Source organism: Notamacropus eugenii, chromosome 5 (assembly GCF_028372415.1).
Source record: "Notamacropus eugenii isolate mMacEug1 chromosome 5, mMacEug1.pri_v2, whole genome shotgun sequence".
Lineage (NCBI taxonomy): Eukaryota > Metazoa > Chordata > Mammalia > Diprotodontia > Macropodidae > Notamacropus > Notamacropus eugenii.
Window position 1 is genome coordinate 369968778 of NC_092876.1, and position 12664 is coordinate 369981441.

General features: G+C 35.7%; 1 protein-coding gene and 1 long non-coding RNA gene across 12 annotated transcripts in view; one reads left to right on the forward strand and one right to left on the reverse strand.

Moving 5' to 3' along the window:
- ADGRG2 (adhesion G protein-coupled receptor G2) overlaps positions 1-12664 on the forward strand; it is a 178896-nt gene that overhangs the window by 65999 nt on the left and 100233 nt on the right. For 10 of the 11 annotated variants that reach the window (XM_072614198.1, XM_072614196.1, XM_072614197.1 and 7 more), the window contains one exon: positions 11697-11815. In XM_072614198.1, the coding sequence (XP_072470299.1) occupies positions 11698-11815 (118 nt within the window). In that variant the 5' untranslated portion in view covers position 11697. Of the gene's footprint in view, positions 1-5997; positions 6196-11696; positions 11816-12664 lie in introns of those variants that run through there. The other variant, XM_072614199.1, reaches the window with a different exon arrangement.
- The window catches only part of LOC140506724 (uncharacterized), a 92455-nt gene that overhangs the window by 39139 nt on the left and 40652 nt on the right, over positions 1-12664 (reverse strand). The gene's annotated exons all lie outside the window — the stretch shown is intronic.

Here is a 12664-nt window from a genome sequence, read left to right on the forward strand (position 1 = left end):
TATCATAAGAGGAATTTCATAGGACTCCTTCTTTTCCTGTTTTTACAAATAGTTTATATAATATTAGAATAAACTGTTCTTTAAATGTTCAGTAGAATTCCCTTGTGAATCTATATGGCCATGGGGATTTTTCTTTAGAAAATCATTGATGGCTAACAATAGTTTTCAATAGAAGAAATCAAAGCTGTCTCTAATTATGTGAAAAAATGCTTTCAGTCACTACTGAATAAAGAAATGCAAATTAAAACAATTCTGAAGTACCACTTCATAACTATCAGACATGACAAATGCTGAAGGGAATAGGGGAAAATAGTTACATTAATAAACTGTTGGTGGAGTTGTGCATTGTTCCAACCATCTTGGAGGACAATTTGGAAATATATCCAAAGGACTATAAAATTGTGCATACCCTTTAACCCAGCAGTATCAATATTAAAGGAATCAAAGGAAGAGGACCTATGTGTATAAAAATATTTATAGTAGCTTTTTTCTGATGGCAAAGAATTGTAAATTGTGGTGATGCTCATTAGTTACGGAATGACTAAATAAGTTGTGGCACATGATTGTGCCAGAGTACTGTTGTACCATAATGGCAAAGGGGATGGTTTCAGGAGGGGTGGGGGGTGTGAAATGGCAAGGCCTATATGAACTGATGTAGTCTGAAATCAGAAGAACCAGGAGATCATTATTGAAGAGTAAGATTAGTGTTATAATGATGATTAACTGTGAAAGATTTGTTAAATCTGATCAATACAGTGATCCAAGACAATTCCAAAGGACTTATCATGAAAAAATGCTTTCCACCTCCAGAGAGAGAACTGATGAATTCTGAGTGCTAATTGAAGTATATTTTTCTCACTTTATTTTTATTTTTTGCTTTTTTATAATATGAAAATATGTTTTTGCATAACTTCACATATATAATCAATATTCTTTTGCTTGTCTTCTCAGTGAGTGGGATAGTGGTGAGCAGGAAGGAGAGAATTTGGAACTAAAGTTATAAAGAAAATATATGTTAAAAATAAATTTTTTAAAAAGACTAAAGTGGATAGGATTAAGGTGAAAGCATCATTTATATTAATCTTGATGATGTTATATGGTCCCTCTTGTAAGAGTCTTTTTACCTAATGGTGCTCCTTTTTTTCTTTGAATATATTATGTATTTCTAACTTTTTATTTTATGATATTTTGTCAACTTTTATGATCAGGTAGTTTTCATGACACTAACCAGTTACATGTAGATTTTGTGAATTCAGGACAAAAGTTCTCTGGCATATGCAATTTTGTTTCTCTTTCACCATAGCTGTATAGCTTCAGTTGTTTGTGATCTTAGTCTTCATAAGTTTTTTTTGTTGATATTCAAAAATGTTCCATTTTCCTCTATTTTTAATTACTTTTATCTTAAAAGGTAGTAATGTAATGCATAGAAAACTGACAGAGTCAGGATGATCTGGGTTTATGTCTCACCTCTGACACCTGCTATTTTGTGTTCTGGGCATTCAAGTAAAAATAACAGCAACTACAGCAATGAGTATTTATGTGGCATTTTGAGGTTTGCAAATAGTTTTATAAATTTTGTCTCATTTTTAAAACAACCCTCAGAAGTAGGTGCTATTATTTCACATTTTAAATATGAGCAAACTGAGGCAGCCTGAGATAAAATGACTTGTCCAGGACGACACAGCTAAGTATTTGAGGCTGTCTCTGCAGTCAGATCTTGCTGACTCCAAATCCAGTTCTATATCCACTGTGCCACTCTGTCCTTAACTTTCAAGTGCCAATCCATCTTAATAGGGTAACTTTCCCTATTAGGAGTTTCCTACACCAATTGAAATAATAGGTTTTATAGAAAAAAATAAAATACATTAATTTAATACAATTTTATACTAACTCCAGAAGTTTGTATGTACATTCTGAAATAGACTGAAAATAGTCCTATTAGAATGAGGAAGAGGAGGAAGATTTTATCAGACCTGTGATTTCTAAGGGTAGGGAACTCTAGGTGAGGAAGCTAATTCTACCAGTATAGGCCAGCATCTTTTCTGCAACTTATAGCCTTGGAGAGATACCTAAGGGAAATGAAAAAAGACTGGAAAAGTACATTTGAGCCAGACTATGGAGGGTCCTAAATGCTAGACTATGGTACAGTGGAAAAAATGTTGGATTTGAAGTAAAAGGACCTGTGTTCATAGAGCTTGGTCAGACATCAAAGATAACAAGGTCATCCACAGCATTCCAGCCAGTTGCCAATTGTCAGTTATCTTGACTTTTGTCTTGCCCCTGGACATCAGTGACTCTAGAAGAGAGAGTGATGTCAATGGCTTTGCACAGCTCTGCCTCAGTTAAGACAATGCACACATCAAGACATCATCTGTGATGTCACTGGTCCCCTTCAAAAACAATGGATGAACAACAACAGCAACAACTATGTTCAAATCCTGACTCTATCACTTATCCAAAGAATTTGGACAAATCATTCCATATGTATGGGGCTCGGTTTCCTTATCTGCAAAGTGAAGAGGTTGGACTAGCTGACCCCTAAGAGTCCCTTCTAACTCCAAATATATATTTGGATAAAAGCTATTTATCCTACAGAGTGTTGAAAGTCACTGAAGGGGTTTTGTGGTGATTGTTTGTTTTAACAAGGATTCAGACTTGTGCATGAGAAAAAAAAACTGGCAGTTAGGTGAAGGATAAATTGGTGAGAGGAGACCAGAGACAGGGACATCAATTAGGATGCTATTATTATAGTCCAAATTAAAGATGGACCTTGAGCTAAGAAGAAAAAATGAGTAGATAAAAGATAATGGGAGACGTATGGAGGTGAGTTATAGGATTGTAGATTTAATTTAGAGATTTAAACCTCTTCATTTTACAAGTAAGAAAACTGAGGAATTGAGAGATTTTATCATTGCTTGGTCGTGGGAAATGGAGATAAGGGAGGTAAAACAATCAAAGTTGCCTTCAGAGGTAACTCTGAGGTTTCAAGTCCAACTGACTAAGAGGATGGTGGTGCCATCAATAGAAATATGGAAGAGTGGGAGGAAGGACACAAGTTAAAGGGACCAGATGATAGCCTCATTTTTGGACATGTTGAGCTGGATATATTGATGGTGAGAATCCAGGTGTTGTACAGTAGACAATCAAAACTTGAAAGACCAGAGTTCTAAAGGATTTGGATTGAATATATAAAGAGGTGGTGTAGTAGATAGAGCAATGCACCTTCAGTCAGGAAGACCTGAGTCCAAATCCTCCCCCAAATATTTAATAAGTATGTGATCCAGAGCAAATCATTTAACTTCTATCTACTTCAGTTTCCTCAACTCCAAAATGGGAATGAGAATAGTACCTAATTTTAATGATCATTATGAGGATTGAGTGAGTTAATAATTTGTAAAGTGCTTAACATAGTACCTATCATATATTAGGCACTTAATAAAAGCTTGTTTTCTTCCTACAGATATTCTAGAGAACATCTGATACTCTTCAATGTTAGAAACTTTCCTCCAGAAAGTTTTCTATCAGTTACCACTAATTCTTATTACATGATTGGTCTGCCTTGTTTATGGTCATACATTTCCTCTTCCAACATCTCCAGATGAGTCTCCATTCAGGAGATCACTTCCACTCCCTCTCCATCAGAAAGCTAAAGTCTACCCCAGAATTTTCCTGGGATTAGATAAACCAACTTTGGCCTTCTCTTGCTTGGTTCCAGACCTCCACAGGACTCTCTGGAAATCTTCAGCAAAGTTACATATATCCCTCCTCCTCCCCACTTCCTTTCTACTTCCCCATTATGTGTTGTCTTCTTCTAGTTGATTGTAAGCCCTTTGAGAGATGAGACAGTCTAGCAGGTTTTTATTCATATCCCCAGTACTTAGTTCATTGCCTAGTACATAGTAAATATATAATAAATGCTCTCTATTGATAATACATACCCTCTACACAATTTCCTCATGTGAATATTTGTTGCACAGAAGCTGCAGACTATTTGTACCTACCATAAGCTTTCTATTACCAGTGCGTCACATGCACTTTGAGTCTTCATTTTTATGTAGGATGATAACTTGGATACATTTAGCTGGTTTAAGAGGAGATGGGTAGAAGGAGAGGGCTAAGACTGAAGGATGTGAAAAGGGCAGAGAAGGAATCTACGGATTACCAAAGTGATACAAAAAAGAAAGGTGGATGAATTGAGGACAACTTTAAAAGAATACTTTCACAGGAAGAACCTAATGGTAAACCCAAGCCTTTTAATATTTAAATCCTAGCAAATAACAGAATTTACTAAAAATATGTAGCATCTCATATTATTGCTGTTCACCCAGTGATCACAAAAGCATCTGGTTTTAAGCTATCTCCCCCCAAAAAACTTATTCCTGATGGTGATAAATTACAGAATTAATAAATTCTCTAGTGAAAAGATTCTTAATGGTTTTGTGATATGGACTTTTTGGGAAGTCTGGTAATGACTATAGATCTTTTCTCAGGATAATGTTTTTAAATAGGAATACATAGAAAATCAATTATATTAAAATGAAGATATAATTTTTTCCATCTAAATTCATGGATCCCTCAAGGGTCCATTGACCCCAGATTAGGAACTCCTGATTTCTGGTTCAACCCCCTTATTTTGCTGGAGAGGGAGCTGAAGACTGAGAGTCTTCCCCAGAATTGTATGAGTTCGGTCCTAAGTCTCAATCACAGAAGCTCAGATCTGGAAGGGAACTTAAGGATCATCTTGTACAACCCATTCCTAAACAGGAATCCTTTATACAACATACACAATTAGTGTACATCTACTCTTTGCTTGAAGACCTTCGTAGAGGGAGAACCCACTGCCTCCTGGGGTAACCCATCCCACAGTTGGATGGGTCTGATTGATAGAATCTTCTTTCTCTTACTTTAGATAGAAATCTGCATCACTTCCATTAATTCTATCTTCTGGCACCAAAGAGAGCAAAATAATCCCTATTTCACATTATAATCTTCAGATAACTGAAACCAGCTGTTAACTGCTCCTCTCTAAAGTCATCTTTTCCCTAGGATAACTTCCTCCATTTCCTTCCATTCACCCTCATACAGCATAGTCTTGAGTCCTTTCACTATCAGAAGCAAAATAAAAGTTGATCAAGCTCCCCTTCTCTCTGTTATCCACCCTAATCACCAGCCCCATCTCTTTTCCCCAGAATAGCTTAAAAAGAAGTACCCTTTTTGTGGGCTCCAGCATTCCTTTCCAGTCTCTGAAAATGCAACACCCGGAACTGAATACAGTGCTTCAATTTTGGTGTGACCATGGTAGAATACAACAGAAACACCGTTTCTTGAGCTGTGCATACAATGCCTTTTTTTTTTAATTCAATCTAAGATTCACATGTAAAGGCATACTTTCATTTAGCCTGCATTACCTACCTTTGATTCCTTCTTCTAAGCATATCCTTTTAAGTTAATCTGTACATTTCCTGTGTATTCACAATAGACTCATTAAACTCTCATTTTCTTCCTCATTGGAATTACCTCTCTTTTCCCCATCCTTGCCAAGCTGACTATCCCTGTAGAATGTTAATCCTTAGGATATTAATTATCTTCTTTTTCTGACCCCTTTGAATTCTTCTATTTCAAAATCAAAGATGCATGTAACACTATGCCCAACTTTCCTGTCCTCTCTCTCAAGTTCTATGACAAATCAATCTGGATCCAGATGACTCAGGAGGAGAAAGTGAGGCTGGTGACCTTGCACAGCACTCCCTCACTCAAATCAAAATCAACTGCAAGTCATGTCATGGTGTCATGGTCCTCTTCGAAAAAACAAAGACAAACACATGACAGATCAATCATTTTTGGCCATAAGTCCTATCATCTCTAGGCACCAACTCTCCTTAGTTGATGGGAATCAGATATAGAATAGATTTTGACCAATTGTTTCCCCACCTTTTGAAAGATAGATTATCATTAAGACAAATCAAGGAATTATTAGATGTTCTGTTTTTTTGGCAGAAAAAAAAGAGGAGAGGAGAGGAGAGGAGAGGAGAGGAGAGGAGAGAAGAGAAGAGAAGAGAAGAGAAGAGAAGAGAAGAGAAGAGAAGAGAAGAGAAGAGAAGAGAAGAGAAGAGAAGAGAAGAGAAGAGAAGAGAAGAGAAGAGCAGAGAAGAGAAGAGAAGAGAAGAGAGAGGAGGAGAAGTGAGGGGAGAAGAGGTGAGGGAGGGAGGAAAAGAGGGAGAGAAGGAAGGAAGGAAGGAGAGAGGGAGGGAGGGAGAGGGAGAGGGAGAGGGAGAGGGAGAGGGAGAGGGAGAGAGAGAGAGAGAGAGAGAGAGAGAGAGAGAGAGAGAGAGAGAGAGAGAGAGAGAGAGCGCTGCATATTTCCCTTTAATTGAAAACCCCAGTATGTCTCAGGGATTGACTTGTGATCTGTTTCCTGAACTCCCTGCCTTTTTCATCCTTCTATCCATGTAATCCACAGTATACTCCAGTGATGGTGTGTGGGGGTTTTTTTGTTTCTTTTTTCTTTTGATTTTCACCTAAATATTCTCTCTCATATGGTTCTTAGATTTCTTCTTGTAAGTATACATTCTTAATATACTATGCTAATCTCCACACCTCCCACCCCCACCCCATGTTACCAATTCTTTTCAATAAGGTATAACCATCAGCAGTCAGTTTCAAGTAATGGACCTTATCCCATCAAGCCTAAATGTCTCGACAGACCCACAGTTATAGGCAGACCCTAACCATTCTATATTTCCTACTCTCCAAACATCTATTTGCCAGCTGCATTGCCACCATATATGGGTTCTCCTTTACTCCTCTCCTCTTCTTTTCTTCCCCTTTTCCAGTCCTGGGATTAGAGGAAATCAACTTCGGCATTACTCCTTGAAGGAGGTTGGGGTGGGGTGTCAATCTTCTCCTCAGTGGCTTCACTCATCATCCCTGTAACTTTTCTGGCCAAAATTTCAGCCTCTGGTCTGCACTCCTCTATGTATGCTGGATTCCTCCATTAGAACATAACTTCCTTGAGGGCAAGGGATAGTTTTACTTTTTTATTTGAATGCCAAACATTTAGAACAATGGATGGCACAGTGAGCACTTAATAAATGTTATTCCATTCACATTTCATCCATTTATGCTTATTTAACTCCTGAAATTAAAAACTCTAGGTTACCTTACTTATACTCACATTTAACACATTATGTAGAGTCAACTATAACAACAGCTTTTATTTCTGACTCCTTTCTTGGTTTTTGTCCCCTGTGAATTTCTAGTCATCCCTACTTCTATTTTTATATTATAGGCATTCTTTGTGGTATCTGGTTCAGGACATATACAAAAACAATGTTCTCCCTCCCCCTTTTTTGCAGTTTAAATTCTATTCAATTAAACAAACATATATTCTTAGTGTAAAATCCCATTAATTAGTTGTAAGACTCCAGAAAATACATTTTTTAACTAGGTCTGTATTCTATCCCTTTTTAAAATACCCATAGTTTCTATATTTTTAGCTGCGATCCAAAAATCAAGATCTCTTTTTCAAAGACTGTCTTCTTAATGAACTGCTCACTTTCCAAATATGTCTCTCTCCTGAAGCCCCTTGGATTGGCAGGAGTGATGAAATCACCACCTGTTCCCTTCAAGTCTTTGGTTTCTTGCCCAAGGCTTTTTAATCCTTAGCAATGCTTTCTAGATTCCTTCTGGCAGTACTATTTGTACCCACACATATCATCAGAAATGGATAAGAGTAATCAGGTTTGACAGATTTGGGGATGTTCGCCATCACATTCCTGAATATGTTCCCTGGGAAGATAGTTGACCTCTCAATGTCAGGTCAATAAATAACTATCCCAATCCTCCTTCAACAAGTACCAGGTACCATTATTCATCTCTTCTTCTTCTAGTCTCTTATTTGATACCATCTGTGAAGTCATATCATCCTTTTCTGAGAATTCAGTTCCTGACTCTTCAGTATAACAGCAACAATTAGGACAATAGCAAGTGTTGATATGTATTGATAGAGGTTCCCCTGTACTGATGAAATCATAGGTCCAGTAAATTGACAACACCAACACCAACAAGCACAATATTAGAGGAAATTACAACCATATGGGAACAGGGAGAGGTATATGTCATTCTTGTCATGTTCTTTGCTAATGCAATTGTTCCAAATGAGCTTTTTAAAAAATATATGTATTTCATTAAATTTTACTGATTGCATTGTCTCCAAGTAGATTTAGCTTTATTTCTTTTTAAAATATTATTTTACTTTCCCTTAGTTACATGTAAAAATAATTTTTAACATTTGCTTTTGTTTTAAGTTTTGAGTTTCAAATTCTAACCCTTCTTCCCCACAACCCTTCCCTGAAACAGTAAGCAATCTGATATAGGAGATACATGTGTATATGCATACATGTGTATATATATATATATATATGTATATATGTATATGTATATATATGTGTGTGTGCATGTGTGTGTATGTGATAACAAATGAAATATATTAATTTTGCAATTTTAAAACTATTTAGAATAAAAGAAAAATAATAGAGAATTTTTCATAAAAAGAAATTGAACTAGTTGTAAAGGAATGCTCAAAGAAAAAGAAATCAGAACCAGATGTGTATATAAGTAAATTCTATCAAACATCCAAAGAAAATTAACTCCAATAATACATACATTGATTTAAAAAGTAGGAAAAGAAGGTTTCTGACCTAACTTTTTCTATGAGATAAGTATGTTCCTGACACCTATACCAAGAAGAAATAAAGCAGAGAAAAACTATTGAGCAATATTTATAATAAATATTTATGTAAAATATTGAATGAAATATTAGCAAAGATTCTACAAAAAACATATTTAAAATATCATACACTATGACTTGGAATGTAGGATTGGTTGAATATCAAGAAAACTATGAGCATAGTAGACCATATTAAGGACAAAGCAGCAAATATCACCTTATTGTACCAATAAAAGCAGAAAAACTTTTGACAAAATATATCATCAATTGACTTCCTTAAAATGGTAAATAGTATATTTAAAACCAACACCTACAATGATAGAAAAATACTTACAGCCTTTTCAAAAAAAATCAAGAGGAAAGCAAGGATATCTATTACCAATGATTTAGTTATAGAAATGCTAACCTAAATTCTAAGATGAAAAAGAAATTGAAGAAGTAAGTATAGGCAAAGAGACAACAAAATTATTGAGTTTTGTATCAAACATAACAGTTTATCTAGAGAATCCTAAAAAATTAGCTAAAATTAATGGAAGTAAAAAATAATAAAGGCAAAGTAGCAGGATATAAAATAAATTTATAAAAAGTGTTAGTCTTTCTATATATTAGCAATAGAAACCTCCAGGAGGAGACGGAAAGATAAATTTAAAAATAACTACAAAACATATAAAATATTTATACAGAAGTTTAGCTTCAAGGAGTAAAACTGTAATGATTTTTTTAAAATTATGGGTGCTTGCTCCAGTGGCAGGAGTGATGAAGGAAAAAGATAATAGATATGGGACAATTTGCAGTCCTCATCACCTCCTGTGCCTTAATTCAGCTAACTGCAACTGGCAATAGTTTCTAAGCATTCCCTTTCGTTCTATTAAAGACTGCATCTGACTAATCTAATCTAATTTTTTATAAACAACCGTTTTTCCTGTGGTCATCCACATCCTTTGCGTTTCCTCCTGTCCCTTTGTTTATAGTATGAGAACACAGGGCAACTCTGGTATTAGTGCAGTAGAAAGTGATCTTCCGTAACACAAGACTGAGATCTCAAACTCTCTCTTCCCCTGTCCACGGGCATATTGATAAACCTTTCATATATTTCATGTTATGCTTACAATGGCAGAAATACTATGAAATTGGGCCTTTAAATCTACCTCATCAAAACATCTCTGGAGCCTAATTTAGTAACCCCTATTGTTACATAATGAAATGTTCGTGTTTGTTGATGTTTGTCAAGTTCATAAGAAAGCCAAAAAAGGAGTGAAGGTGAATTAGCTTTCCAAAGATTTCACAGAAAGTTAGTTCCAGAGATGGTCTAGAGCCCAAATGTCCTGATTTCTAGTTTAGCATTTTTTCTATATACCACTGGCAGCTAGGTAGCACAGTGCACAGAGATCTGGAGTCAGGAAGTCTCATCTTCCTGAATCCAAACACAGTCTCAGATACTTACTAGCTACGTGATTCTGGGCAAGTCACTGACTCTGTTTACCTTATCTGTAAAATATTCTGGAGAAGGGAATGCCATCTGCCAAATGTGCTAGAGAAGGAAATGTCAAACCAAGAAAATCCCAAAAAGATTCACAAGGAGTTGGACACAACTGAAGAACAACAAATTACACCATTGCCTCCTTCAATCATGTGCAACACTTAGTGCTTGCCTACACAAGGTGGCAAAGCTAAAGAATGAAGTCATACTAATTTTAATATGGAATGATCAAGTTTTGAACTCATGAATTCAACTCATCCAAGGAGTTCAAAACCATTTATTTCCTCACTTTGGGCTCACCTTTACACCTTGTGATTCAACTACTCTGCCTTTCCTTTGCTATTACTCCCAAGCAATACTCCATCTACTATTTCCATGCGTTTTCATTACTGTCCCCTATGCCTGCAGTGCTCTCCCTCCTCATCTGCGCTTCTTGTTTCTCTGTCTTCCTTCAAGATTCATCTCAAATCCCACCCTCTACAGAAAGCTTTCCCTGATCCCATAAGCTGCCAATGCCTTCTCCCCTAAGATTACCTTCTCTCTATTCAATACGTATCTTGTTATTTACAAACTGTCTCTCCTAATAAAAGAGAATCCAAGGATTATGCATGCCTTTCTTTGTATTCCTAGTGTTTATTTCAGTGCCTGGTACATTGTAAATGATAAATGTTTGGTGACTGGCTGATTGACTGATCCTAGAGTTCTCTCCCTAGTCCAAGATCATGCCATACTCTAGGAAAGAATCATTCCCTTGGCACTAGTGTCTCCCACTAGATCACAAACCCTTATGTCTTCTTTATCTTTACATCTTATGCTTCATTTAGCACAGTTTTGCACATAATTGCCTCAATGCTACCAAAATGATATTTCTAACACACATATCTGATCATGGCACTCCATTATTCAAAAATATTCAGTGGCTCCCTATTTCTTCTAGGCTACAAAACATAATTTTCAATCTATAATTTTTAAAACCTATCACAGATTGCCTCCCATCTACCTTTCCAATCTTATCTCTTATAATTTTCTCTCCTATACTATTTTTTTCCAACCACACTGGTTTATTAGCTCTTCCCCTCACACAACTTTCCATCTCCCATTTCCATGGTGTAGTTGGTCTTCCATTTTTGGAGTTCACTTTCTTCTCACTTCCAACTCTTAGAATTCCTAGCTTTCTTCAAAATACTGGTCAAGTACCATCTCCTACAAGAGGCCTTTCCTAAAACCCTCAATTGCTACTGCTTTCTTTCTCTTGGAATTACTTTGTATAATTTTGCATATATGTTATATTTCCATATCTATATAAATGTGTATCTATCCTCTCAAACCTCCTACTAAAATATCAACTCCTTGAATGTAGGTAGTAGTTTTTATTTTCACTTTGTATACCTAGTGCCTGGCACTTTTAATGATAGACACTTTTAAAAGAATTGTTTATTTAATTAAATTAAATCGGATTATAGATTGTTTTTCTCTTATATGTTCTAGAATGACTTCCTCTGGAAGAAAATACGACAGTCTTGGACAAACTGAAGGTTTTTTCCTGAAATTTAAAATATCCCTTGCTATTATCTGGCTTCACATGGTTCTGCTTACATCCCAGCAAGGTAAGACACCTTTTTTTGAATACATACCAAAACAGAAAGTTCAAAAGAAGAAAAAATCAGTATAGAGTTCATTTTTAGAGAACACATTTTTATTAATTTTAAGGAATAAGTCAAATATGGAAATATGTTTTACATGACTTCATATATGTACATATGTGTGTATATATATATATATAATGGGTATAATATTTCTTGCCTTCTCAGTGGGGTGGGGAAGGGGCAAGAGGGAGGAAGAGAAATCAAAATTGAAAATAAATTTGTTTTAAAAGAATAAGTTGAAAAAGGAAATTAAAGAAGAGAAAGGAGATCAGATACACAAAAATCTTCGAAAAGCATGAAAGGCCATGCAATTCTACATTATTATTATTATGATTTATGTGTTATTAAGAGAAACAATATTCAAAATACAAAACTTTCCTTGGCCACTGATGAGAAACCTCATTTGATAAACTAGAAAATTCTCTGATTGTCAATCACTCTAACTAAATAAATGAAAAACTATCTTATGAGGGAAACAAAAATTTCAATACCACAGAACGTGGCTTCTAGGATCTACTGTGTGACACTTTTCTGGCTGATGACTACACAGTTGCATCTCATGCATTTTGTAGTGGCCAGTACTACATTTACTCCTGGAGTAAATGATGAAGAATAAGACACAATCCCAGCCCTCAAAAACTTTAAAATCTAGCTGGAGAGGTGAGATCCATATACATGAAACAATCAGAAAATTACACAAAATAGTAGATAATTAATTTCTGAATTGTATACGCAGTAAATGCTGTAATCAAGGGCTCATTGGTGGGTTGGCTGTATCTAGGAAAGCTGTAGAGTAGTGCTAATAGTTCA